Source organism: Coccidioides posadasii, chromosome 1 (assembly GCF_018416015.2).
Source record: "Coccidioides posadasii str. Silveira chromosome 1, complete sequence".
Classification (NCBI taxonomy): domain Eukaryota; kingdom Fungi; phylum Ascomycota; class Eurotiomycetes; order Onygenales; family Onygenaceae; genus Coccidioides; species Coccidioides posadasii.
The window spans coordinates 5,306,906-5,332,707 of NC_089407.1; the positions used below are offsets into that span (position 1 = coordinate 5,306,906).

The window sequence follows — 25,802 nt, forward strand, 5'->3', positions numbered from 1 at the left end:
CTGATACGCAGCCGCAAGGAACACTGAACGCCGCCACCATGGCGCCTTCGACGATTAACGTGCTCCTTTCTTCGTTCCCAGGTCTCTCGCTGCCTTCGACGCTATCTATTCCTATCTCATCAATCTCAACAGTTGCTGATCTCACTGAGAGAATCGACTCAAGGCTTCCGGCGTCATTATCTCTTCAATCCCCCTCCCTTGTTCTAACCACCACCGACAGCACCGAACTGGGACCATACTCTTCTGACAAACTCGCCAACTTCCTAACCGAATCCGTTGATGGTCCTTCCACATTCCTTCCCGTCCGCCTCAGCGTTCGCGTATATGGAGGCAAGGGTGGTTTCGGCTCCCAGCTCCGTGCTGCTGGAGGCCGAATGTCCAGTCGCCGAAAGGGAGCCCAGGGCGAGGACAATGGTTCGAATCGCAACCTGGACGGACGGCGCTTACGTACTGTAAAAGAAGCCAAAGCTTTGGCCGAGTATCTTGCTTTGAAACCCGAGATGGAGAGGAAGGAGAAGGAAGCGCGGAGGAAAAGGTGGGAGATGATTGTCGAGCTGGCCGAGAAAAGAGAAGCTGAGATACGCAATGGGGATGGGAAAGGGAAGGTTGACGGTGAATGGATGGAAGATAAAGAAGAAGCGGGAGAAAAGGCCCGTGAGGCTGTTTTGCGTGCGATGAAAGAGGGAATCTGGAAGGATAACCTCGCCGGAAGTTTGCTTGCTGGATCGAGCACGAGCCCAGGCGAAAGTAGTGGAAGTGGAGGCTCTGTTAGTGCAAGTGAGGACAGTGAGATGGAAGATGTCGGGAGCGAAAGTCATATGGAAATTGGCAACGGCTCAAAAGCATCTCGTCCGGCTAGACGATTTATCGGGTTTGATGATGATGATGACGACGAGGAATTCCTCAGTGACGAAAACGAAGATAAAGAACCTTCTAATAATGATAGCGATGACTCTGCTGGTGTTAAGGGAAAGGGAAAAGCTAAGGCTTGAAGTTATGGACTGTTACCTTGCTCTTCATGGCGTTTGGCGCACCTCCAGAGCCCTATCGAATTTGCAGGGTTGGTAGGAATGATTGCTCATGTACATTATAGCGACATTAGATAATGAAATTGTATTGAAATAGCAGCGCCCCCCGGGTTCAGGTGCTTGGGCAAATTCTCTGGCAACACTGGCTTGCGCTATTGGTATAAAAAGGTCACCCGAATCGGATAAGATCGCTACGGTTGACTGCATCAACCTATGTAGCATCCTGATAAATTTCGAAGCTTCAACGTCCTCCAAACTTGGAGACGATTAATGCTAAAGGGGCCGTCATGATTGCCTCAAACTCAAGAGTTCTAGTTTGGAGACACCTACGGTGTTTGCCTCGAGGTTTTCCATTTTCAAATTGCGGTCGCTGCCGTCCATCAAGGTTGCTTCCTCTAACTTCGACTATTCACCTCAAACCCAAAGCAGCAAGGGGATTTCATACTCAGCCGTTCCTTTGCACATCAGCGAATGATACCTTGACTTCCGCCAAACATGATCCTAGTTTGCTCCCGATTGCTTGCCCTGGCTGCGGTGCACTAACACAATGGGTGGACAAAGAGCAGGCCGGTTACTATACTAGGACTCGAAACGCTGTGAGATCTTATATTCAGGAAGCTTCGAGGGATCGAGATGCTACAGGCACAGAAAATGAATTATCTGCAGAAAGTACCGATATCAGTGCTAAGGTTAAATCAGCAGACACAGCCTCTGGCGAAGAGTTGAAGCTGGCCAGCGGAAAAGAAGGTATTACAGGCCGATGCGTTGATATCCTCAGCTCCATTTTGCCCGACCAATAGCTAACACAGACAGCTTCTTCAGAGCTAGAGTTAGCCGCACCGATTTTACCACTTTGTGACAGGTGTCACAGTCTCGTTAACCATCGCGAGGCTTACCCCATCCCCTACCCTCCACTATCGTACATTCGAGATATCATGGAAGAATCCCCCTGGCATATCAACCATGTATACCACATTCTTGATGCCGCCGATTTTCCACTCTCCTTGGTCCCTGATATTTATCGGGATCTTTCTCTCCAGACCCAGCGATCGCTGAACCGCAGAGCGAAAACCGTCACATTTCGACATGGAAAAAGGCAGACAGACGTCCATTTCATAATCACTCGGGCGGACCTCCTGGGTGGCATGAAAGAACACGTTGATTCTTTGATGACATATATGACCCAAGTCTTAAGAGATGCCCTTGGACCAAGCAGTGGCAAAGTCAGATTGGGAAACGTACACATGGTGAGCGCTCAACGGGGATGGTGGACGAAGGAAGTTAAGAAAAAGATATGGGAAGAAGGTGGAGGAGTATGGATGGTTGGTAAAGCCAACGTGGGCAAAAGCAATCTGATTCAGGCTATTTTCCCGAAATCTCCCGATGCTGCTCGCAAGTTAAGGGTAGAGGAAAATTCCAGCCACTTAACCCCTGAGTTTGGACCCTTAGATATTGAAGAAAGTGGCTTATTGCCCCCAGTGCAGAATCAATACGACTTCCCCGTTCTCCCCATTGTATCTTCCCTTCCAGGGACGACGGCTTCCCCGATCCGACTTCCGTTCGGGCAGAAAAAGGGCGAACTCATCGATTTACCTGGACTTTTCCGTGGTGGAATAGACGAATATGTTCAAGATGGATTCAAGTTCGACGTAATCATGACAAAGCGACCGAAACCAGAGCGTTTGACTGTAAAGTCGAGACAGTCCCTGCTACTAGAGGACCTTGTCAGGATAACACCTGTCAATTTCCAAAGCGTAATTTTGGCATCTCCGTTTGTACCGTTGACGCCGCATGTTACCTCCACAGAAAAAGCAACGGAAGTGCTTCTCGGACAGCGCAAGCCTCCACATCCACCGATCGCCAAGAAAGGAACAAACAAATGCATCGCGTCAGCAGGAGTATTTGAACTCAAATATGACGTGACAGAAAGATACGGAAAGTCGGTCAAGCAGTCAAAGTACCAAGATGGCGACAATCTCACGGCTCTTTATAAAATCATGTCAGTGGACATCTTAATTGAAGGGTGCGGATGGGTGGAGCTCATAACGCAAATCCGTACGAAAGACTTTGTGGAAGGTGAGTTTCCCAAGGTCGAGGTCTTCAGTCCCAATGGGAAATGTGTTGGAAGCAGAAGACCTATATCTGCATATACATTTTTGCATGAGAAGAGAAAACAGGATGCAAAGAAGGCAGGGCGTCGGAGGCGTTTCGGTTAACTGAATGAAACTGTTGCATCTGATGTAACGCTAGACATTGATTATTGGTCCACCTGCGCAGTGGAGTAGCATGTACTATATAATCTAGAGGATATATCCCTTGGGTGGACGGAGTTCTCATGGAGATATTGCATAATTTGGATTTCGATGCATAGCCTGAGGTGTACATAGGTCATTTGTGTGGAACTGATCTCTATTTCATGTATAAACAATCGAATATTTGGAAATTACTCTCTATCATCACTTTTTTTTCATGGGAGCTATGGTTCCTTTCCAACCCCAGCGGTAAAGGGTAAGCAACCAAAACATAGAGCGCTCTCACACTAATGATAGAACGCCAAAGCCCAAACGTTAAGCTGCATCTGCGTCGTTAATATTTTCAAAATGGAAGCTTGGTTGGCCAGGAACCGCGCTCTCAGCAACAGGCGGTAGGTTTTCGCGCTGCTCTCCATTAAGTGTAGTGCCGACCTTTCCACCTTCTTCGACTGAAATAACCTCCACGACCTTACATCCGGTGGTCTTCCTCACAACCCCAACCATGTCTCGCAAAACTTCGGCTTCATCAAAGGCAAGCTGGCGGTTAAACACCGTTTCAGGGCTCTCTTTGCCTTGAATTAGGCGTCTCTTCAGTCCTTGGACAAAAGGCATAGCTTTCTTCATTTCACCTAACTTGCCAACCTTGGCATTAAGTTCCTTGTCGTTAATCGAAATGCTTACTGCATCGAAAGCTTCGCGGACAAGATCAATGTACTTTTCTTGCCACGTTGGGAATTTCTGCGCAACGAAGATAGTAATCTTCTTGGGTTTCCGGGGGTCAAATGTGACGGCTTTGCCTTTAGAAATCTTCTTGACATATGCTGCTTCAGAAGATGTGATACTGGAGGATGTTGAGCGAATGTAATCGATAGCTGCTGAAAGAGCGGGCACTGGCTCTGGGGCTTCAGGGAAAAGAGCGTATTGAATGGTTTCAGGCTATTAAGAGTTAGCAAAATCGTAACGTGTTTGAACACGCAGCTGTATACCTTCTTAAGCACTTCAAGCCAGACATATTCTGCCCAGTGAGGGGCAATAGGAGTTAACAGGAGCGCCTGGAGCTCAATGTATCGAAGAATAACGTCGCGATGCATTCCAATGCCGGCTGCTGAAGCTTGTTCGCGGTAGAAGTCTCTAGCGCTAGTGAATTCATAAAGAGCAGATTTGAGAGCCAGTTTGAAATTTGTACTGAGATGTATGGTTATTAAATATTGTGCTGGATTCGTGGGAGGGAACAGGGTGACTTACTCGGAATAATGCTTCCTCGCGTCGTGAACCAACACATTCATCTCGTTGTTAAACAGTTTATCAACGAAAGCATCGGCTGGCCCTGTACGCAAACTATTATCTTTAATGATGTCTTCGACCCATTCTTTGAGTGTGTGTAGCCGCAGAATGTTACTGTTGGCAACAGACTCCTCGAAATTTGCATCTTCAATGCCATCACCAGCATCAGCAAAGGCAATACGGGTGGCATCCGCACCGTACTTATCCACAGCATCTCTTAAAGTCAAGAAATTTCCAGTACTCTTGCTCATCTTTTCGCCATTCAGGAGTAAGTGACCATTGGCTCTAACTGACCGTGGCCAGTATTCTTCAGGGAACAGAGCGATGTGAACATAAAGCCAGAAAGTAAGATGGTTCTGAATCAAATCTTTGCCCGAAACTCGAACGTCAAGAGGATACCAATACTCGAACTCTCTTCGAATGGTTAAGTATGCCTCCTTGCTAATGCCGGTGTTCTGGATAAGATTATCGTCCAAGTCTCTACGGCAGAAGATATAGTCCCATGCATCGTCCGTTAGTTGTTCTGGCTTAATCCCAAGAGAGCCAGACTCGTTGCCATATCTGTCCTTCTGGAGTAAGTGGGAAATAGTATAATATGCCTGATAGATGGTACTATCACTCAAACTTTCCACGAGGAATTGCGGATCCCACGGCAGCTTAGAGCCGAGGCCATAAGTTCTCGCGCAAGCCCAGCGATTGAGCCACTCAAGATTCTTTTCGAATCCGTGTCGAGTCTCTGGAAGATAAGTGTTGAGACTGTTCGCAACGTAATTTTGGGTGTCACGAAGCCATTGAGGATCATTTGGACCATAATTCATGAACCATTGACCAAGGTATGCCACCACGCAGTCGTCGCCACTTCGGCTCACAACTTTACCCATCGGGTCGGCATATGCGAACGCATCACCGCTTTCAATGAGCTGCTTTCGGACTTTCTCCTTCGCGGATTGAACAGGCTCGCCCTTGAAGTCACCCACAAGCATTGTCCCCTTGTAAAAGCCCTCGTTATAAGCCAATTCCTTGGCTTGGGTAAGCTGTGTGGTATCTTTTGGAGAGTTAATTTTCAACTTCTTCACCAAGGTTGGCGCGGTGAGGTTTCCATATGTTGGTGTCTCAATTATAGGAATAATCTCTAATTCCGCCCATTCCTTTTTGATGCCATAGTAGTCCGCTTTCTTGGCGAGATCAGAAACGGTGGCAAAATCGTCAGGGCTGTCTGACGGGACTGAAGTCACGACACCGGTTCCTTTGCTGGCGGAGACAGTTTCCATAGGCAAGATTCTAACACCTTCCTTGTGCACGGACAACGGGGCGTTTACCAATGTGCCAACAAAGGTGGACCCAGGTGCTTCAGCAACAAGAGGAAGCTCGCTCTGGTCCCGCGGAAATTGATCCATTTCGAAAAAGGTTCCTTGGAAAGCCATATTCCAAGCGCCACGTTTTGTCACCACATAGTACTCCTTATCTTTCACTTTAAAGACACCATAATTGAGCGATGGTCCGACATAGCAGCAGGTCTGACCGTACATTGTCTCGGGACGCATCGTAGCAGGCACAAAGTACACATTTGCGTCGCTTTCAATCTTCCCTTGTAGAATCTCTTTCGCTTTTGGGGACCATTCTTTAACTTTCAATTTCAATGCAGTATATTCCTGCGGCCCAACTCCTTCACCCTCATTTCTATCGTGATCCATACAAGGTTGTCCATCTTTTGGAGAATAGATTGTGTATCGGTTACCATACATAATTTTGCCCATTTCATGCAGACGATTCATCTGCCACCGAACAAATGAGTCGAAATATGGATTAATGTCGGTTGTGACAAACTGTCTTCGCCAATCGACTCTCGCTCCCATGCTATCTAGATCACGGATCCAGAGTGGTGGGAAATACTGAAGCCAGTGGTCAGGGTCGGCGAACTTATGGACCTCTTCAAGCGGTATGCCCAAAGCCAACATGATCTGGAACTGGTATTTTAACTTCACGGTTTTGCTTGCGGCCTTGCTCTTCTTTCCCGAAAATTTTGAAGGATCTTCTTTAATCTGAACTGTTGCCGCCGCCGGAGCCGCATCCGCTTCCTCGTAGTCTTCGTTATATTTCTCGAAATACTTGCCAAATTTCTTGATATCATCGACAAGCTTATCTGCGCACGCCTTAATTGGCATACCGGTACAGTGGAAACCGAGAGGAAACAAAGATCGTTTGCCTTCCATTCTAGCAAATCCGGCCATAAACTCAATTTTACTTGCAGTAAAACTGTGTCCGGCGTGCGGAGAGCCATTCATGTACGGAAAGGCCATTGTTCCAAAGAATTTTGGATATTTGGCCCGAACCTCAGCGGGTGACATAGAGTCGAAGGGAATTTCGGAAAGCGAGGGCGCATCGACCTCGAATACCCTCTTTTCTTTCCATTGCGCCTGGTACTTCTTCTCAATCGCGATAAGGGTGTCTCTTTTCTCAGTCTGAGGGAGTTAGTAGAGGGCGGGGAAGCGGACAGGGGTCTGAGGAGCTCACGTTCTCGAGTTTAAGAGTATTTTTGGTACTGTTGCTGGGGTCCAGCGCAGCAGCTGCGGCGACTGCTGCAGACATGGCTATCGAGGTATAAGACGACCGGATTTTCGTGAGGCACTGAGGGAAAAGGACTCCAATATCTGCTTGGTGCCGGCGGCGGGGGTGATCACCGTGAAACTCCGCCCTCGAAAAAGCTCGGCTTAGATCAGCATTTTGACTCATATTAACTAACTTAGGCCGAAAACTTAGCAGAGCTAGTCCAAATCAAGACTAGCGTCTGTGATCCACCGAAACCTAGGAACATCATTTCTCCGGTCTTCATCCAAAAATTCCGACGAGCAGTTCGGACGGCGAGCGGAGGAGTATCGAGGAGTATTGTGCTGGCACTCGCTCAAATTTCAGAGTTCCGTCGTTTGTATTTATATTTGTTTGGTATCCTGCAGGGACAATTCCTGCAGGGCCTTTCCTAATACCTCCAAAATGGTGTCCATTCTTAAGAGAATGCGGAAGATGAAGTCTGTACGTGTTGAGCTTCCCCTCTGGCTCGAGGCCTTATTCGTCTTTCTGTACAATGATCCTGCTGACACTTTGCATATAGAGAGTATGTAGTACCCTTAGTACATACCCGGTGCCGTCTGCAGCTCCAATTGTCCCCAATTGCCTTTCCCGGCGGAGCACGCTCCCCGGCTGCCCATTGCGCTCATCGTCAAGGAACAGAATGCTAAGGACTCCATGGTGAATATAGCTTTTAGACATCAGGGTTGGCCTTGGAGCTGCCCTTCTTCCATCTGCATCATCGCCATCAAAATTCTCCCCCGTAACTCGCCTCCATCTCACGTACGCTCGCAAAATGTACGAAGGTCACATCGGCGCCCGTAGATTCTGGCGCCAGTGCCTTCCACGATTAAAATATTATAATCCCAGCGTTGCGATGTCCGTGAAGCAAACAGATGACAATGCTGGCCCGGCAGTGTTAACGCTATACTTCGCAAACAAAGACGGCGCTACACAGGCAACATCTTCGACAACCGATGAATTTGCTCCGGCTCCTACAGAATCGGAATCCTTCAAAACGATAGATGTCAAGGGCAAAAGCCTCGAGGAAATTTGGGGTAGCTTTAAGAGCATGACCGGTGCAGAAGATCTAAAGGTCTCGGAAGCTGATCGTCAAGAGCTCGAGGAGCTCTCTAAGCAGAAAGAGAAAAGTGAAGTTGATCGCCAGCGGGTTGCGGGTATCCGGCAAGCGAGAAAGGACCAAGAGAAGATGCTCGCAGCAGCCAGAGCTGATGTTGAGAGGGCTAAGGAGGAGTAGCTTTTATTTTTATTTTTCTCTTATGTTCTCAACTTCAGAACCCAACTAGTGGATTTTCCCAAGGCATGCGAGGAGTTTATGGATCCTGTATTTGTTTTGTCTATGATAGCTTTTGTTTGTTTTGGTGTACAGATGAATTGCAATGTACATTAGGGATCTTTTCAGGGATCAGTGACACTCCGAGCACCTATTGTTGTGTGATGTTTTGCATCTTGCCATCGGACTCAATCAGGTTGCCATGTAGTTGTAAGATAAGAATATAAGGACGGTTGATATCAATGAATGGAGGTAGAATATATTTTGGTGTGAAGATAAGCCCGTATATGCCGCATTTCCAACTAAAAGGATTGAGATAGATTAGTGCAACATCAGGACTCCGTTCTCGTATAAGGTGTTAACATAATTTGGAACATAAACTCATTAAGAAATTGTGATTCAACTGCATTTCAACCTTTAAACAATTCATGACACAGGGTATCCCTTAAGCAGGACGCAGACACCATATAAAATTTGCACCGGGAAAGAGACTCCGAGATGATCACATTTGCTCTGAAAAAGATACAACATAATACAGGTAGAAGGGGGAGGGAAAAAAAAAAAAAGAATTAAAATGTGAAGAAGCCATGAGAAAATTTTCTCAATAACAAATCTCTTCCCATTTGCGTCAAAGGACATTAAAATCTTTACCTAACACATCATCAGAGGCTCACATTGCAGAAAAATGTTGGAATATGTTCGTCATGCGCGGTCAGGAGTGTAGCTGGTTTCACCCAGCATACTCTGACCGGGAGCAACAGCCGGAGCCATCGATTGTGGGGTCGACTGAGGTGGGGGCTGACAAGATGCCGCAGCATTCGTCGCCGGTTGAGCTCTGTTTGCACTGGCTGCCTGGAGCCTTTGATCAAGAGCCTTAAGTGCTAAGGCTCGTCGTCGCTCTGCCTCTTCTCTTTTACCCATTGACCGCACATCTGCTCGTCCAGTCGGGTTTAAAAGACTCGGAAGACCAGCTTCACCTCGCGCAATGGCCTGTTGGTTCCCAGAGGCAATGTCCTCCGCTGAGAAAGGCGTGCATACACGAAGCGCTACGAGAATCGAATATATTCTGTCTGAAATAAACGTGATTGGTGGTTGGATCACGTCCGGGAAAAAACAGGCAAACGCAAATGTCTCACTAGCATCACCTTTGATGCCGAGACTTTGTGTAGAGGTTCCGGAGAGGTCTGGCTGTCTCTTGTAGAACCGAAGATAACTCCAGCCAATTAGAAACCCAAGCCAGCTCAGATTGAAAGTAGTATCCATTCCCAAGACCATCGCTCCGATGGCATTCAGCGCAAGGAAAATGGCAGGGAAATGCTTCACGCGCATCTTGACAACTCCTTGAAGCAAAGTGACAGTATGTTCGGGGACCAGCTGCTTGAAGGCAACTAGGAAACCAGCTTGGATCGCTACTCCACCGCATATTCCTTTTTCGCTGCCGTAACCGTCAGAATCAGGATTCAAACAAAGCAGGAAAGCAGAGCACTCCGTGCAAACTTACGCGATGGCCGAGTTACCCACGATAGCAGCAACAATAATATAAAGAAGGGTCGTGATCGTATTCGACAATAGGGCGATAACGAGAAGAAATTTACCAAATTCCATTGAACCCCAGGCACGCTCCAGGTATTTTCCACCATAGAATATTGTCGCTCCGGTCGTGATCACCGTGAAAATGTTTCGTTCCACGAAAGTCGCGCATAAGAGTGTCCACGGATATAATAGGAATCGGGCTGGTACAAGCGAGAGATATGCGATCGGGGCGGAACCTTGAACGGGACCGTACTGCTGCCATCGAGCAACGCCATAAAGAAGGGAAAGGGAACAGACTCCGGTCAGGAAAGCCCGAGTAACGGGAGGAATGTTTATTCGAGGCATAATTAACGGTCAGCAGCAGATGAGCCTAAAACAAAGCGTGGAGACTTTCGTCCACCACTATCACCACCCACAAGAAAAAAAATATTATTGCTTTAGATTAACAAAGCTATCTTTTTGCTGAGCAGCTCAAAAGTTCATGTCCTCCAAACAGTTAAGCAAGAAGAGGGTCACGTGACCACCACGGGAGCGCCCGGCGTGTATTGCGTGCCCAACATCAAATCGACAATCTCTTTGGTTGGTAGCATTCTGTGTGCAAATGCAAAACACTGTTTCATTGTGTAGTGAACATGGTGCTGGATGTCTGTCTATGTGCTTCATAAGGAAAACTTGACGAGAGGAGGATCAGCCAATTATCAGTTTGTTGTCTCGAGCCAGACGAAGAGATTGTTGCCTTTTCGTGACCTTTCCGCCTTTGCTCGCGCTTTAGAACCTATTATGCCTTTCCGAAGTCCCGGGATCTTCTCAAAACCCCTATTTCATGATATGTTGGGGAGGGGGGTCGGGAATTGAATCCATGAGCAGAGTAAACAGCCAGGCCACATGGAGCACAGAGTAATTTAATATAAACAAAACAGTGACACCAACACGGAGGTCAACAGGGTTGTTAACAAACAGACTTACCCATGAGCCAGCTCACTACGGAGTAGTCAACGAGTTTGTCAGCGTGCGGGAATACCAATTAGTCCCGGGATCGTCACCAGGCGACCTCAAACCCCTTTGAAATCGAGCCTTGCGTGGACTGCGCAGTACAGCAAGCTGCTCAACCCACACAGAGATTCAAGACACGAAAGTGATTGCTATCCCAGCAATTAGAACACCAAAGGCATGAATTATAGCGTGAGGATGTTGAATAGATTCTAGGAATATTCGGGTGGGGTGTCATGACAAAACGCGTCCGGACGATTTTGACAACTGACATTGCACAAGAAGTTGTAGATTGCTACAAAACGATGCTTGATGGATTGATGCCTGTCCGGGCAAGAGCTACGACTCTCGAAAATCGAAAAAGAAGTGCAGTGCAGAGAAGGCCCTATCAATCCATTACCATTGCATACTGCACTCATACCCAGGATCGCAGCCCAGCGGCTGAACAAACATTTTCATATACGCTGTCTAGCACACCGGGTGCAGACTTGTCTATCCCCAAGAGCTCAAAATTCAGAGCCTTTGAAATGCTACGCTTGAATTATGTACTGAGGCTGCGGTCCCACACTCGGACAGAGCATTTGCCATTCGCTAAATAGTGAAAGGAAGATGTGAAACGAGGCCTCGGACACCGCCTCATGCAGAAAGTCCCAAAGAGGCCAATACGCGACCCAAGAACATTCTCACGTACCCTCAATTACTTTAATTATTTTTGTGCGAGAATAACTAGTCAAATATTCCCCGTATCTGATGCATCAGAGGTTCTCCATAGTGTGAACTGAACTGAAACCGGACATGCATATTCCCTAAAGTCAAAGTAATACTCCAAAAACGAACACCACAGATGCTAGCATAGCAGGGAGGATGACACTTGTGGACATTGTGCTGGTGTTGAGCCTCCCAGCAGCATTCTCTGCACCCTGAGAGTTCCTACCCCTCACCACTTTGACCGGGTCACCGTATGATTTAGTCTCCTGATCATACGCCAGACATGTAGTGGGTAGCGGGAACGACGCTGATGCAATCGCGACTTGTGTTTCATACGCGGGATCAAAGGACCCAAGATTGACTTCCAATTCTGCGATTGGGCCAAAGCTAAGTTCCACGCTGGGAATGATGTTCGTGAAGTTTCCAACAACTTCATCCTCTTCGTGGGTCTGCCGCTTTGGGTTGCAATTTCGGTCTACGTTATTCATCTTGGAGGCATTGACGGCAATCTCAGGGAGATTAAAGAACATTCCGATGCCGCCAGTCGTAGAGCCAACTAGAGAGTGCACTCCAAGCAGAATCTCAGGGTTAAATGCAAGGGAAAAGGAGATACTATCAATATCCTCCTCAGATTGGAATGGCAAAGCCTGGAAGGTTGTATTCGGGCTGTTAAGATCCGTCAGCATTGGTTATTTTTAGCAATATCATAGCGAACTGCTAAGCCTACAAGCCAGTGACAGTAGAATTTCCGAGATTGCCAATATTGAGTGTGAATTTCGAATCATCCGGCACCTGTCCTTGATGTGAGTAGTGACTTCAGGGGCAATAACCAAGATTACGTTTTTAGCATACTGAAGCGTTGAACCCATAAGAAAACTCAATATCCTTATCAAACTGCAGCGACGCTGTGATCTGAGGTCTGACAAACACACCAAATGTCACAAGGCCGGGAATCTATTGGTGAAGTAGAAAAGACGCACGTCAGCTGTCAAACATCCGTAAATGGATGATGCGCGCCATAATATAGCACTACGTACCGCAAATGGCGAGAGTGGGATTGTAGGCAAGGGAATCGAGAACTCAATGGGTTCTTCATTTTCAAGGACAACGGCCAACTCAATGTGTGAAGAGAGACCATTCACGTCCAGTTCAATCGAACCTTCTCGGAAGAAATCCACCGCCGCCGGAATTACGTCCTCAGGGCCGTCAATTTCCTCAAGCCGAAAAGATCCTTGAGAGAGTTCCGCGTTTCCTTGCAGAGTGCACCTTTTGCATTTTAAGGTGACTCCCTCAGGGCTGTAGGCGGATTGTTAATCCCACAAATTTCAACCCGTAAGCGCCTTTAGGTACTTACACGAAAAGCCCCGTAACCGGTGTCTCTGGCGGCAATATGACCCGGTCATTAAGTCTCATATCTAGCTCATCTGACGTATTGGGAGGGAGATCCGAAGAAGTCGGGGCGGACGGGAAAGACATAGTATGAATGCGCGAGGGCTCGTCCTGGCGCTTTAGGTTCTGATGCGACCTTCTGGAAACTTGATTCGAAGGCTGTCGAGCGAACTGAACTTCCGTCGAAGTGAAAACCTCCTTCCAATCCGTATTGGTTTTCCATAATGTGATACGCTTCTCCTGTCTTTCAATTCCCACCTCTATGACCCTGAATTGACCTCGCTAGTTAGCAAGACTGATTGAGTGTCAAATTCGTAGTGCACTTACATATGGGGGGCTCTTTCGTCTTCATTATTACACTCAGAATGAGAAGTAACAACTATAAATATTCCTGCGGCTGATAATTCTTTGCTGACTTCATCCAGCCGCCCCGCTGATAGGAACTCTAGCTCGATTTTTGAAGGGAAGCATCTGATCTGTCGAATATCTGACTCCAGATCCTCTAAGGACAAAATGGGCCTTTTCCCCTTGACATTTAGAGTGGTGGTGAAGACCGTGCTATCGGAACGAGCAGCTAAAGGGCCTGAGTCTTCAACATAGTCGAAGCTAGTTTCTCTCTTCAGCAACCGTAATTCAGAGTTACGCTGTATCAAGGCAGTTGGGTTGACTGCAGGATACAACTGCCTCGCTGGCGGGAATGCCAGACTGTCCAATTCACGGACGGAAGGTTTGAAGGAAGAGGCCACCGCTATAGCATGTAGCGGTGCCAAGCAAACGACAAGCGAGAACGGAGCGGTCTTCATTCTCGAACGTTTTGACAGCTCTTCCACAGAATTAAAGTGAAAGAAAGGCAATCCGTAACACGAACAGCCCAAACGCAATCCACTTTCAAGGGGAATTGGCTGAAAATATATGATTGACCGGAATATCAAGGGGGTAGGATACATTTCTAGGGGAAAACTCTAGAGTGCGGGCATCGTACTCGTACAGGCGGAAGCCAAGTGAGTCTGGTGAAGGCTTTGGGTTTCATCCTACCATTGATCCGTTGGATCGGTATCGGGCACGCCGGGCGTACCTCGCATATTTCCCCACGACAAGGCTGGGCCACCGTTAAGGATCCCTGGCGCAGTCACGATCGACATAGATCTGTGACAATATGAAAACATCTGTTCATTGGCAGCTTGGACAAGAAGCCGTAGCAATTGGAGCACTTTCTTTGACTTGGTGTTGAGAGTGTGCTTTTCAGACCTCCTTCGAGCGACTTCGAACCAGCACACAGAAGCCCCATGCTGGAAATCCCCTGCGGTGCTGAAATGGCGTTCAACGGAGCGCGACGGGCAGTGCTTGGTTCGCATGCTTGATAGCGTCGAGACAAGTTCGCCCGTTATCCCCTGCGCCACCCCGAAATGCAGGGTACCTAATTTCGACAGGGAAGGGCCCGCTTCACACGGCAGCGGTAGTATTCAATAGACGATTAGATTTCGAAACCCCCCGATGTCCTGGAGTATGGAGAGTGAGGAGTGGGAGAACGGAAGCTCCAGCCGTTTGTGATTGGATCTGAGCGTAACTTGTGGACGCTAATAGAGGGAAAAGCATTGACATGGCCCCCAGACCAACGGCGCTATTCGCCGTGTTAGTTATAAACTTTGTCCGATCGCCCCATCACAACCCAAAAATTGGCTCGGTGAGCCTGGCTTGGTCGCTAAATGTAGCCTTTAGCCGCATGTGCCTCCCAAGATTTGAAGTCAACCTTCTGATTGAGAGGTCTGAAGTTCACACCCAACTCGAGAGGGCTGGATTCGAAGTCATCAATGCTAACCTTTTTTTCTTTTTCGTATTTCCACTCTTTTTCAAAGTCTTGCAACAACCTATTTATGGAGTATGGTAACGAGGGAGGATGCCCTTTTATTGGCGCTCGAGTCCCTGAACAAGTCGCGATGCCAATGCAGCCTTGCATTCTTAGCAACGATTGACGTTTCACAAGAGCCTCGGCTTCTCTATTGCCAAAATAAAGAAAACAGCGGTAGGAGAACACTGCACTTCTTGTCAAACGCGTTTTACGGCCCTATGGCCGATGAACCACCGGCTGTCACTTATCAATCCTAACTCGATACATGTGGATGGATACTGATACTGACCTTCAAGTATGGTACTCTTTATGTATGACCAGTCAAAGCCGTACTCTTGCCGGTTTCTGCGTAACTTTCCGCCGAGAGAGCTGCGTCCGACTGTTATTTAAAATAGGGACTTTGGCTCGATTCTTGTGCTGGGTTTGATGGCAAACTACCAGGAACATCGTAGAGTGCCCCATTGAAAGGCATTCTCGCTGGCGTTTGAGGTTGGGACTTTGAGTCTGAACGGTGCTGGTCTTTTCTGATTGCTGGATACCTATTGTTACTTCATGCAGACGGTACTCCGTAGTTTCTTCTTTTCACGACTGAGATGAGGTCCTCATGACTCCCAAATATGAAGGCTTCGCCGGAATTTCGGATGGGGGAATTGATAATACTCTGCTTACTAGAGAGTACTTGCTCCGTACATCCCTGCTTGGTGTATGATATTTGTTGAATGGCCTCTTCATTCTGTCTTTCATCGCACACGTGGGAGGGGACGGGCTAATTTACAGTCTGTAGGACAGAGGATGCCGTTCCATCATCAAATCCTCCCGCTTAAAAGTGAAGATCACCCTGCATCTTGATTAAGCTTAATTTGTGGCTTGCACCCTGATAGAAGCAATGCGGTCTCCACGTCGAGGACGGGTGTCTGAGTCTGTAGGCAAGGTCTTCCGATCCTGGGTCCGTCGAAGAAATGGTGCTTTGACAACTGTCTCGACAAAGCTTGTCCTGGGCGCATTTATTGAAGGTGGAGGAGCTCGTCTAACTAAGTAACAAACCAAGCGAGCTCCAACTTTTCCGAGGACCTCCAAAGCCCGCAGAACTTTGGACAACGGCACGTCTCTCGAGCTTATCAAGCTCCTCTTCCACCTACCGGGGAATCATCTTCATTTATATCTCTCGATTTCGAACAACGAGGGAGAAAATATTGGAAAATACTTAAACGTGGTTGGCTGGAGATGAGTTACATTCCTGTCGAGGGCTCAAATGCCTTTCAATTTCGAGGATCCGTGGATACGAACTCAACGCATACCATATTGTCGGTGATGACTCAGGGTCCTTCGTTCACCGTCTTCTTGACTTCCAATGTGCTTGTGTGACATTCTTTAACACCTTTTTTTCCCCGATAGTGGAACAATGGCAGTGGGCGCCAGGTTCCATTATACTTAAATTTTCTCTCTATGGCTACCCTTTTTAACTTGTCAAGGAACCATGCACCTATCTCTCTCTGCAACATGGGAACGCTAGCCAACACCCTTCGGACGGATCAAGCGTGTCCACCGTTGAACTTCGATCGCTGTCATCTGTGCCAGTCGAACCAGCGACACACAAAGGGCGCCGAGTCAGTGACGTGCAAAATGAACGCGCCGCTATCCCCAGATCCGACCAGCCATCTGGAACCACAGAATCGCCTCCATCAACCGCTCAGACGCTTCAGATATCCAAAGCCAAAGCCGTGACAGTCATAATCACTCTTGCCGGGATCAGTTTCCTGAATGTCATGGGTTCTGGTATCCTCATTGCCGCCCTCCCGCGAATTGCAAAACATGTTAGCATATCTGAAGGTCTGATCCTCCGGCCTGCTGCTGTCTACTCCCTTGCAGCTGGGTGCCTGCTTCTCATGTTTGGCGCAGTTGCAGACATTATTGGGCCAAAGCTCATGTGGGTCACTGGGAGCTCTCTTTTTGTTGCATTCACTGTGGCAGTGAGTGCTGCAAGAACAGGTCTTCAGGTCATTCTCTTCCGGACTTGCCTTGGTGTTGCTATTTCTATGTGTCTACCAACAGCTGTTAGTCTGATCGCGAATACCTTCCCAAAGGGTACATGGCGGAATGTTGCTTTTGCTATGAACGGGATGGGCCAGCCGCTTGGCTATGCACTTGGACTAGTTCTTGGTGGTATCTTCACAGACACAATTGGGTGGAGATGGGCATATAATATGATGGTAATCATCAAATTTTGCCTTTCTATGGCATCTCTGTAGTCATTACCATCAGTGCATCACCATTCAAACAAGAAATTGACACGTCGGCTCATTGAGGATGTTGATTGGCTTGGTGTGCTTATCATTAGCATTGCTCTTGGCCTGCTGCTTTATGTTCTGGCAATGACAACCTCATCTTACCGGCGCATAGGTGATATCCAGAATATTGTGCTTCTTGTGGTGTCAGGTGTCTTACTGGTTGCATTCCCATGCTGGATGTATTATCAAGTCAAGAATGGAAGGCCAGCACTTATCCACAACAAGCTTTTGGAGGAATTCTTCGTTCACTTCCATTTGCATTTCTGTCTTCCTGTGTTGGGCATCTCTTAATGCCATTGAATATTTCACCACTCTATAGTAAGTGAGATATCCCAACATCTTACCAAATCCGCGTGCTTGTGCATCGAGTAATTGACAAGAAGCTGTATTTGCCTAGCTTTCAAACGATCCAAGAGCTTTCTGCCCTGCAGAGCTCAATCAGATTCCTGCCCAATGTCATCATGGGCGTGCTTGTAAATATAGTTACAGCATACTTTGTCGCACGAGTTGAACTTCGGACGCTGGGTGTAATTTCAGCCTTGATAACCATGATTGCCCCGGTACTTATGGCAACTGTCGACATCGACGAGGACTATTGGCTTGCTCCATTTTGGGCTTTATTATTCTCACCGGTTAACCCCGATAGTATGGTTCTCCCTTTCCCACTCAAGCCAGGTGGCATAACGCTCCCTAAATCTAGTGCTATTCACCCTTTCCAATCTCGTCATCTCAGACTCCTTCCCAGCTGACATCCAATCCCTTGCCGGTGGTGTTTTCAATGGCGTTTCTCAGTTCGGCAATTCACTTGGCCTAGCGGCGACTGCTGCAATTGCTGCATCTGTCACGGAGCACTCGGATATCAATCTTAGCCATAAGGAGCTGGTGATGAAAGGCTATCGGTCTGCCTTCTGGACTATATTTGCGGCGACCACACTAGTTGTCATCGTTAGCGTTTTTGTGGAACTGTGGGGAAAAAGGATGAGTGAAGAGTTTCGGCCTCTCAAATATCTTTCCAGGTTCCCTCTGCGGGTTGGCTTTGGAGAGTTGGGCCGAGAATAGCATTCAGGCGACAGAGATCCGGCCCAAGTCAATTTGTGCTAATTGATGGCAAGGAGGGTAACGTAAATATAACATCTGCCGAGAGAACCACTAATTAGCATCAACAACTGACAAAGGTCCGGTTGCTTAAGGCGGTAGGCAAAGCACGCTTAGATCCCGGATTGTGTGTACGTTACGACGTACAGTTCATCCTTCGGAGATGCTGTATGACTGACATAAAAGATATTTACGAGCAGAGTTCTAAAGAGATCCATTCGCTATTCGCTCTTGTATGCTGCTTTGACCCACGATTCGGCCATAATTTCGATAGACTAGGAGTCTTTTTAGATGGGTATCCCAAAGTCTGTTTCGATGGAGAAATGATTACGGGGAGATAGAGATACCAGTCATCTTCGTTCACAAGATTTAGATTCCCTGTCAGCGCTGTGGGTTCAGAATATTCCGGTTAGAAACCGCTTTCGTCTTTGTAGATAACCCTAGTGACAATTCCGAGCAACCACAATGTTGGTCCTCTTGAAGTCGCCGTGAGTGGACACAGAGCCGGCGGTTTCGTCAGCTAAAAAAGAACGGAGAAGCTTGATATATGCGCGGCTGCCGTGATGAGGAATGGAACACCCTAAGGAGTCAAACTCCTGTACTGTGGCGATGACAGTCTTCTGGGGATGCTCGGAGGGTCAATATTCCTTTGGTCCGTCTCCACCCACGCCTCCAAGTGCGTTGCCGTCTACCTGCCGGAGAGTCCTCAACTTGCGGAAAATATTATCTAGTTGGCATTGGATTGACAATTTCTCTTCATGCGCAAAGATTTGGCCATATTTCGCGCTCAATGTAGATACGATATAAATATAGCAGGAAATGGCCCAAGTTGAATCATGCCATGTGCCCCAGGTGTTGAGGTATCGGGCACCCGCTTTTCAAGACCCGTGTACACGGTATAGTCCTCATTTTCTTGTGTATTCACTTTAATGACAAGGTCATCGTTGCCCCCTGATGACGACTCGACGGGTGAACCCTAGAGTATCCTCCTTGTCAGCACGAGGTTTTAAACTAGTTACTATTCGAATCCAGCGTGCAGAGTTTTCGGGAAAACTGAGAGGAAATCTATCTCTCGTCATTTTTCAGTTCATCATGAAGTTCATTCGTCATCTCGAGGTTAATCTGGGCAATGTACTCCTGAGGAGAGCTTGCGATACTGAGCATTTTTGTGCGCTCAACTATAGCAGGAACAAGGGACATCAAACTGGCCGCTGAATTTTCCTCGAGCGCTTTCTGGAATTCTAGCATAAGGTCTCAGGTTCCGCTGTGTAGCTTGAATGTTTGGCAGCAGGGTCTGTGTGTTTCCTCCCTGCACGCGTGTGGTCTTGGCGCCTCGGAACTTCTTGAGAGATAAACTGTACAGGGCTTCCGGCTTATTGTTCGCGATGGTTCTGCTGCCCCCATCTCAGCAGCCTGGCCATTAGTGCGCCTGCAACCCCTGGATTTGATTGGATGTGCAGCGGGAATGCGCCACCCACAATTGCCAAGACCGTCTCAAAGTTCTGGCCAAGCTTTGGTGATTACCTAAGATTCATCCTCCACGCCGAATCCCTCCAACCCTCAAAAACGAAACAGCTGTCTGAGAAGAAAGAAGCTGACGAGAAGACTGAAGAGAGAGAACAGGAGGATCTCCTATACCACCAACAGGACCCGTGCTATGGTGCTCACTAGCTAAGTAGACAGGGATTCTTGGTGAATAGAGACATCCCAGCATCTCAGCATCTCACCCTCTGTCTCTTGGGGCTAGAACCAAGCCGCGTTCTGGTATCCACCGTCCTGAACAATCAGTCAAATCTCACCCTTCCTTGCTCTCCTGTTCTATGACAATAATCTAATTCATGTACTATTGTGGCCCTTTAATCTTCTCCCTTTTTTCAGAACTTTTTATCTTGCCATAACAACATCTTCCACCTCATCACATCTGCCTGAGCTTGCTCTCCTCATTCTGCTACGCCACCTGATTATTTCTACTGAGATATCATTTGCCGACATTCCGATTTCTATCACAGTACCATTTTTCCCTTTTCATGCGCCGTGTGGTCCTAGCATTCTCGAGTAGTGACCTCGATCGAATCTCCACATTTGCAAGGAGGACGTGATATGTTATATTCGATATTATCTCTCGAATATCGCTGCAGACGGCAGCGACTTCCTATGTAGCCATGGCTCCTTGCGCCCTAACTTCTCACCATGTCAACTATTTGATTTGGAGGCAAGTATCATACTTACCATTGATAAAATTACGGATAAGCTAACTTCTAGCCACTAGGTATCTACAAGAATCAGGTTCGTTCAAACATAGACTACCACTGGTAGTAGAATTTTAATCTAATTAACTGATACACCTTGCAGGCCATGGGGAAGCGGCAGTTATGCTGCAGCGCGCATGGAACTCTGATCCTCAAAGGCTACCCTTCGCTCCGTACATTAAAACTCATGCCTTAGTGACTCTAATTCAGAAAGGACTTCAGTATTATGATATCGAAAAATCTCTAGACCAGGTATTTACGCAGGAAATCTCCTCTTTATTAACTTACTATTACTAACCAGATGGTTTTAGAATGGGAACCCCATTTCCGTTTCTGATGTTTCATTTTTTGGTCCCAGCACCGCCCATCCCAGTATTATAGTCGGTATTGGAGACTCAGTCAAAGCCAAAGATGCAGAAATAGCGAGAAAACCAGAGCCTGCGTCCGAGGCCTTTGTTCACGCTGCTCCCAAACCTGATGGCGAAATTAATGGGCAGTCCCCCAAAGCAAATATTCAGCCAATCGCCAAGAAAGGCGCCGAAGCTAGCGAGCCTGAGGGATTACCCATCAAGGTGGATGACGCGGCCATGGAGCTTGACAAGCACCAACAAGCCGGTGAACCGTCGCCAGCTCCTCTTCCATCTTTGGCGCCTACCGAGGGCGTGGTTGACGCGGATGGAGATGTTGGAATGATTGAGATGCAGGAGCAGGAACCTCAAACGCCCGTATTTACATTAACAACGGGACAGAGCGTGGGTGTGCAGATATCGCCGGTCAAAGCTGCAGATCTAGGTCCGGACACTACCTTGGTCGATGTTTCGGGAGAAAGTCACATGATGCGCGCTGCTTGGCGGCCTCACGATCCGCTTGTGTTCGCAGCAGCTGGTGATACGTTTTGCGGTCTATGGAAGCTATCAGGACAAAGATCCCCGACATTTCCTACTCATACCACGTTGATAGCTGGCTCATGCGTGACAGCCATAGATTGGGATTCCACCGGGAATATGCTCGCTGTCGCCACATATGATAATTTCATTGGATCTATTACAATATACGATAACCATGGAAACGCCTTAGATGTGCTCCCGGAATCCCCAAGATTAATTTCGGGGCTACGTTGGTCTGGGAAGGGCTCTCAAATCGCCATTGTAGCATCTGACGGTCAGAGATCAGAACTTTTCTTGTGGAATCAGGAATCGCGACCGGATTCTTTTGTCAGGCCACAAGCGATCGATGGGCCGGTATACGATGTTGCGTGGTGTACAAATGATCATATATATGCCTGCGGAGATGGATCTGTCTACCAATGTGATATAGACGGGAACATCCAGCTGTCGAAAACGTTTGATTCCGGGGAAGAGCCAGAGTCGTGGACATTACTCAAGGCAGTCTCTATTGCTGAAAAGCCCGTCGCTGTAGCTGCATCGACTTCGACATCGCATATCTGGATTCCTACCCATGACATACACGTGAAATTCGCACACCATGGAGACATCACAGGACTTGAAATTCGTCCTCGACCCAATCCTTCCGAGTCTCTGAAGAACTCGCCTTTAATATTGGCCACCTCTTCTATGGATGACACTGTCAAACTCTGGAATGTGGATCTCGACTCAAAAGAAATATACTGCCAGTATCGACTTTTCTTAGGAGCTGTAACGCCTGCTTTGGCGGTCAGTTTCTCCCCAGATGGCTACGCTATTGCGGCTGCTAGTTACAACAATCTCACCATCTGGAATGCTGACCGTGGTGGTACACCTATGGCGGCATGGGACGGATACTTGGATAAGTCGAATGACGAGGCCAATCACGACAAGTCGATAGAACTCGACCCTTCCAGCGTCTCTATGATGGATCGACCGTTGTCGTGGGATACTGATGGTAAAAAGCTTGCTTTGGGTTTTGGCGAAAAGGTATGTTAAATAATGTGTATAAACCACGTAAACACGGGTTTGCTAATTTGTGACAGGTTGCAATTATAAATCTTCAGCGATGATGATTATTTCTTCGGATATCGATCAACTGTAATGTGTGCCCATCGTCTTAGCTCTGAAGGCCCTTTCTATTTTCCTTGCCTTTCAGCTGAAGACCATTGTATCATACCTCGCTTCTCGCGGATTAGGTGTACATGAGGGGTTCTCTGGTGGATTTCTGTATTTTCTTTTGGTGCGTTGCTTACGCCTTGAATTATGCTTATGGTCAACGGAGTCGAGCTGGAGCAGACCCAGGATGGTTACCCAAACATGGCGAATAGGGCGTTGTGGATGTTTCATGTCTGATGGGTGCGTGAGTTCCGCCCAGCTCCGTCTAGGCCCCCAGGATACCTAAATTTGGATAGACAGTCAGAGATAATTCTCATGCCTGTTTGAACTGTACATATTGTACGGAGTACAACTTTCCCCAAGAGACAACATATCAAGGGTGAACTGTTTCTGCCACATTCACTCATAGTTATGTAAAAAATACAAGCTTACATTGTGCACTTTAATGCTTAGTGCAGAAAGGAAGGCTTAAAATGACTCCATACATGTAATATGAAGTACTCCGTTCCGTACTAGGTGTATATTTTATCGCCAGCCGCCCTGCAAATTGTGGGTTTAGGTTTTGGCGTTGGGCTTATCTGATGGTTGGTGGCTAGCTAGACTTTGGCGAGATGTGACAAACATTTCGGATGGCGAGGTTCTGTGTAACTGTTCCGTGTGGAACCAACGGTTATTCATATCCTCTCCCTTTCCTGAGTTATTGTTAATTAGATCCTCATTCCATAGATTCGGTAACCACTCCATACATATTGTGTTAATTTGCATTGATATAATTTTCATCTGATTTCAACACTCCCGCTTCCCCGCATTTGCCATGGCTCCAAGGGTATGTGCTCTGCGAGCGAAACGAGATGGGTCAATGACTTACTATATAGGCAGTAAATATTTGCTAATAAGACTTGATTATATAGGCCACAATACAGCCTACACTCGAAGCAGTCCGGGATGTGCTTTCCCAGTCCACGGGTGCACCGCACGCGCCAAATATCGTCCCAATAACTGCTTCGATACGCGCTGATCTGCTCACTCCTACATTGGCGTATCTAAAGATCGCAGCAAAGTAGGCTTGTAGTCTCCTATGACCACGTTGAAAAGATACGAAGTGTTAAAATGGTAGTGCTAATTAACTCACCCGTTGTGGAAGATCGAAACGTTCCTTTTTGTACGAGAGTGCTGCGACCACGGAGACAATTGGGAGATATAGTTTTGTAGGAGCCGGTACGTTTACATATGATTCATATATAATGTCGATAATGACTTAGATGTGCCCGTTAGATCCCAAGAAAATCCTCACTACTGGGCCCGGCCATGGGCCCGCCTGCGATCCGCTGCCCCTTCTCGAGGAGGAACTCTCGCACTTCCGGGTTGCTACAATTCCTGGCATGCAGCTTCCGCCAATGTCTGGAGGGGTGATTGGATACGTTGGATATGACTGCGTGAGATACTTCGAGCCGAAAACAGCTCGGCCTATGAAAGATATTCTCGGAATACCGGAGTCTTTATTTATGCTGTATGACACCATTATTGCCTTCGATCATTTCTTCCAGGTTGTGAAGGTGATAACCTACATGCCTGTCCCCGAAAATGAGACAGAGTTGGAAGCAGCATATCAAGCCGCAGAGGGGACCATGCGATCAACTATTAAGACATTATTGGATCCCAATGTGCCGCTTCCGCCCCAACCTCCGATCAAACGCGATCAGGTATATACGTCGAACATTGGACAGGAAGGATACGAAAACCATGTGAAGCGAATGAAGGAACATATTGTTAAAGGGGATATCTTTCAGGCTGTGCCATCCCAACGACTTTCTCGACCTACTACGCTACATCCCTTCAATCTATATCGGCATTTACGCACGGTGAACCCGTCCCCATATCTTTTTTATATTGACTGTGGCGATTTTCAGATCGTCGGTGCCAGCCCCGAACTGCTCGTGAAGGATGAAGGAAGACGGATTATTACTCATCCGATCGCAGGTACTGTGAAGAGAGGGAAAACCCCCGAAGAGGATGCAAGATTAGCAGCCGAGCTTAAGGGAAGCTTGAAAGATCGCGCAGAGCATGTTATGTTGGTAGACTTGGCCCGGAACGACGTGAACAGAGTCTGTGATCCGGTCACAACGCAAGTGGACCGCCTCATGGTCGTCGAGAGATTCTCACATGTCCAGCATCTGGTGTCGCAAGTGTCAGGGATCTTGCGTGAGGGTAAAACACGCTTCGATGCCTTCCGCTCTATATTCCCTGCCGGCACTGTCAGCGGTGCTCCAAAGGTCAGAGCCATGGAGTTAATTGCGGAAATGGAGGGCGAAAAGCGCCACATATACGCCGGCGCGGTCGGTTACTTCGGATACAACAACAGCTCTGTGGACGGACAAAAGATAGTCGACGGTACGATGGACATGTGCATCGCTCTCCGAACCATGGTCATGAAAGACAACGTTGCATATCTACAAGCAGGAGGAGGGATTGTATTCGATTCCGACCCTTACGACGAGTACGTGGAAACGTTGAATAAGCTAGGAGCGAACATCCAATGCATCAAAGGAGCAGAGGAGGTGTATCTGGAGCTGGAGAAAGAAGCTGCAAATCACTCTTCTGTCTAAGAATCGACTGCTGTTTTGCAGTTTGCTCATTTCGGCTTGGACGTTTTGAGATATAGAGGCGACTTCGGCGGCCACTCCAGGTCCTCTGCAGCGATGACTCAGTCCTTGGCATGGGAGAACTAAGCGTTGAGACGGCTGAAACCATTTCAAGCCAGCTGCCAACGCATGGAGGCCGAGCAGAAGCGGCGAAACAGGGCGGTGTTGCCAACGTTTTGAGTGTGGCTAGGGTTTGCTACACCCGCCACCAATTAGTCAGCTAATCAGGCCAATTTAGTTAGTTAGTTAATAAGCCACATCAATCCATATTATTTCGGGGACTTGCCTCATCACCGTCATCATCAACCCTTTTTCCCAGTGACTGTCGACATCACGACCTCCCCAACAAGTTCACTGAAACGACCTTGCAACACTGCAGACTAAGTTCTTGCAACTGCAGCTAGCCGCTCTTTCTTAGTATTCAAGGCCCCCTGTTTCCCCGCACATCCTTCGGCTGCCAACTGAAATCTAATTTGAGGGACGTCCGCTTCTTGGCATCAACCCTTATCATCATAGGGACTGGGAACCAGTGAGCCATTGAGACACACATGCTCCCATCAGCCATTACTTAAGTAAATGATACTAGCTCTGAAG

The 25,802-nt window shown here is 47.7% G+C and overlaps 10 protein-coding genes across 11 annotated transcripts; 7 read left to right on the forward strand and 3 right to left on the reverse strand.

Annotated features, from left to right (window-relative positions):
- Positions 1-38: 38 nt before the first annotated feature.
- Positions 39-1,136, forward strand: D8B26_001518 (uncharacterized protein; the record flags this gene model as incomplete). The annotated part of the gene is made up of 1 exon (XM_003065512.2): positions 39-1,136. One exon carries the CDS (start codon positions 39-41, stop codon positions 990-992), a length of 954 nt encoding a protein of 317 aa, XP_003065558.1. The 3' UTR covers positions 993-1,136.
- Positions 1,137-1,297: 161 nt separating this feature from the next.
- Positions 1,298-7,235, reverse strand: CDC60_1 (cytosolic leucyl tRNA synthetase). Of its 2 annotated transcripts, XM_003065514.2 has the most exons (5): positions 7,079-7,235; positions 4,526-7,026; positions 4,267-4,465; positions 1,783-4,216; positions 1,298-1,688 (listed from the first exon to the last, which is right to left on the reverse strand). In XM_003065514.2, the coding sequence occupies exons 1-4, from the start codon at positions 7,151-7,153 to the stop codon at positions 3,596-3,598; spliced, it is 3,396 nt and encodes a 1,131-aa protein (XP_003065560.1). In that variant the 5' UTR covers positions 7,154-7,235; the 3' UTR covers positions 1,298-1,688; positions 1,783-3,595. The 2 variants fall into 2 exon arrangements, with proteins under 2 accessions (XP_003065560.1, XP_065979632.1); XM_066123559.1 differs by lacking the exon at positions 1,298-1,688 and having other exon boundaries at positions 3,167-4,465.
- Positions 1,732-3,365, forward strand: D8B26_001519 (uncharacterized protein). Its single transcript, XM_066123558.1, has 2 exons — positions 1,732-1,775; positions 1,842-3,365. Exon 2 carries the CDS (start codon positions 1,964-1,966, stop codon positions 3,242-3,244), a length of 1,281 nt encoding a protein of 426 aa, XP_065979633.1. The 5' UTR covers positions 1,732-1,775; positions 1,842-1,963; the 3' UTR covers positions 3,245-3,365.
- Positions 7,236-7,555: 320 nt separating the features above from the next.
- D8B26_001521 (uncharacterized protein) lies at positions 7,556-8,586 on the forward strand (the record flags this gene model as incomplete). The annotated part of the gene is made up of 2 exons (XM_066123560.1): positions 7,556-7,594; positions 7,821-8,586. The coding sequence occupies 2 exons, from the start codon at positions 7,556-7,558 to the stop codon at positions 8,385-8,387; spliced, it is 606 nt and encodes a 201-aa protein (XP_065979634.1). The 3' UTR covers positions 8,388-8,586.
- Positions 8,587-8,819: 233 nt separating this feature from the next.
- D8B26_001522 (uncharacterized protein) lies at positions 8,820-10,375 on the reverse strand. Its single transcript, XM_003065516.2, has 2 exons — positions 9,925-10,375; positions 8,820-9,858 (listed from the first exon to the last, which is right to left on the reverse strand). Exons 1-2 carry the CDS (start codon positions 10,299-10,301, stop codon positions 9,126-9,128), a joined length of 1,110 nt encoding a protein of 369 aa, XP_003065562.1. The 5' UTR covers positions 10,302-10,375; the 3' UTR covers positions 8,820-9,125.
- Positions 10,376-11,758: 1,383 nt separating this feature from the next.
- Positions 11,759-13,846, reverse strand: D8B26_001523 (uncharacterized protein; the record flags this gene model as incomplete). The annotated part of the gene is made up of 6 exons (XM_003065517.1): positions 11,759-12,320; positions 12,382-12,446; positions 12,507-12,608; positions 12,692-12,950; positions 13,009-13,311; positions 13,371-13,846. 6 exons carry the CDS (start codon positions 13,844-13,846, stop codon positions 11,759-11,761), a joined length of 1,767 nt encoding a protein of 588 aa, XP_003065563.1.
- A 2,812-nt stretch (positions 13,847-16,658) lies between these two features.
- D8B26_001524 (uncharacterized protein) lies at positions 16,659-17,141 on the forward strand (the record flags this gene model as incomplete). The annotated part of the gene is made up of 1 exon (XM_066123561.1): positions 16,659-17,141. The coding sequence occupies one exon, from the start codon at positions 16,659-16,661 to the stop codon at positions 17,139-17,141; it is 483 nt and encodes a 160-aa protein (XP_065979635.1).
- Positions 17,142-17,641: 500 nt separating this feature from the next.
- D8B26_001525 (uncharacterized protein) lies at positions 17,642-18,239 on the forward strand (the record flags this gene model as incomplete). Its single annotated transcript, XM_066123562.1, has 2 exons — positions 17,642-17,825; positions 17,914-18,239. The coding sequence occupies 2 exons, from the start codon at positions 17,642-17,644 to the stop codon at positions 18,237-18,239; spliced, it is 510 nt and encodes a 169-aa protein (XP_065979636.1).
- Positions 18,240-20,647: 2,408 nt separating this feature from the next.
- D8B26_001526 (uncharacterized protein) lies at positions 20,648-22,927 on the forward strand (the record flags this gene model as incomplete). The annotated part of the gene is made up of 3 exons (XM_003065519.2): positions 20,648-20,776; positions 20,836-22,437; positions 22,494-22,927. 3 exons carry the CDS (start codon positions 20,648-20,650, stop codon positions 22,518-22,520), a joined length of 1,758 nt encoding a protein of 585 aa, XP_003065565.1. The 3' UTR covers positions 22,521-22,927.
- Positions 22,928-23,380: 453 nt separating this feature from the next.
- TRP2 (anthranilate synthase component 1) lies at positions 23,381-25,488 on the forward strand (the record flags this gene model as incomplete). The annotated part of the gene is made up of 4 exons (XM_003065520.2): positions 23,381-23,392; positions 23,478-23,626; positions 23,711-23,784; positions 23,842-25,488. The coding sequence occupies 4 exons, from the start codon at positions 23,381-23,383 to the stop codon at positions 25,170-25,172; spliced, it is 1,566 nt and encodes a 521-aa protein (XP_003065566.1). The 3' UTR covers positions 25,173-25,488.
- Between the last annotated feature and the right edge of the window lie 314 nt (positions 25,489-25,802).

Bases quoted from the DNA above. Each gene is read 5' to 3' on its own strand.
- D8B26_001519 (XM_066123558.1), top strand. From the start codon at position 1,964: ATGGAAGAATCCCCCTGGCATATCAACCATGTATACCACATTCTTGAT.
- CDC60_1 (XM_003065514.2), bottom strand. From the start codon at position 7,153: ATGTCTGCAGCAGTCGCCGCAGCTGCTGCGCTGGACCCCAGCAACAGT. The intron at 4,466-4,525 runs GTAAGTCACCCT...CATACATCTCAG, and splicing joins GCGAGGAAGCATTATTCCGA to TACAAATTTCAAACTGGCTC. The intron at 4,217-4,266 runs GTATACAGCTGC...AACTCTTAATAG, and splicing joins GGCTTGAAGTGCTTAAGAAG to CCTGAAACCATTCAATACGC.
- D8B26_001522 (XM_003065516.2), bottom strand. From the start codon at position 10,301: ATGCCTCGAATAAACATTCCTCCCGTTACTCGGGCTTTCCTGACCGGA. The intron at 9,859-9,924 runs GTAAGTTTGCAC...CGGTTACGGCAG, and splicing joins GTGGGTAACTCGGCCATCGC to CGAAAAAGGAATATGCGGTG.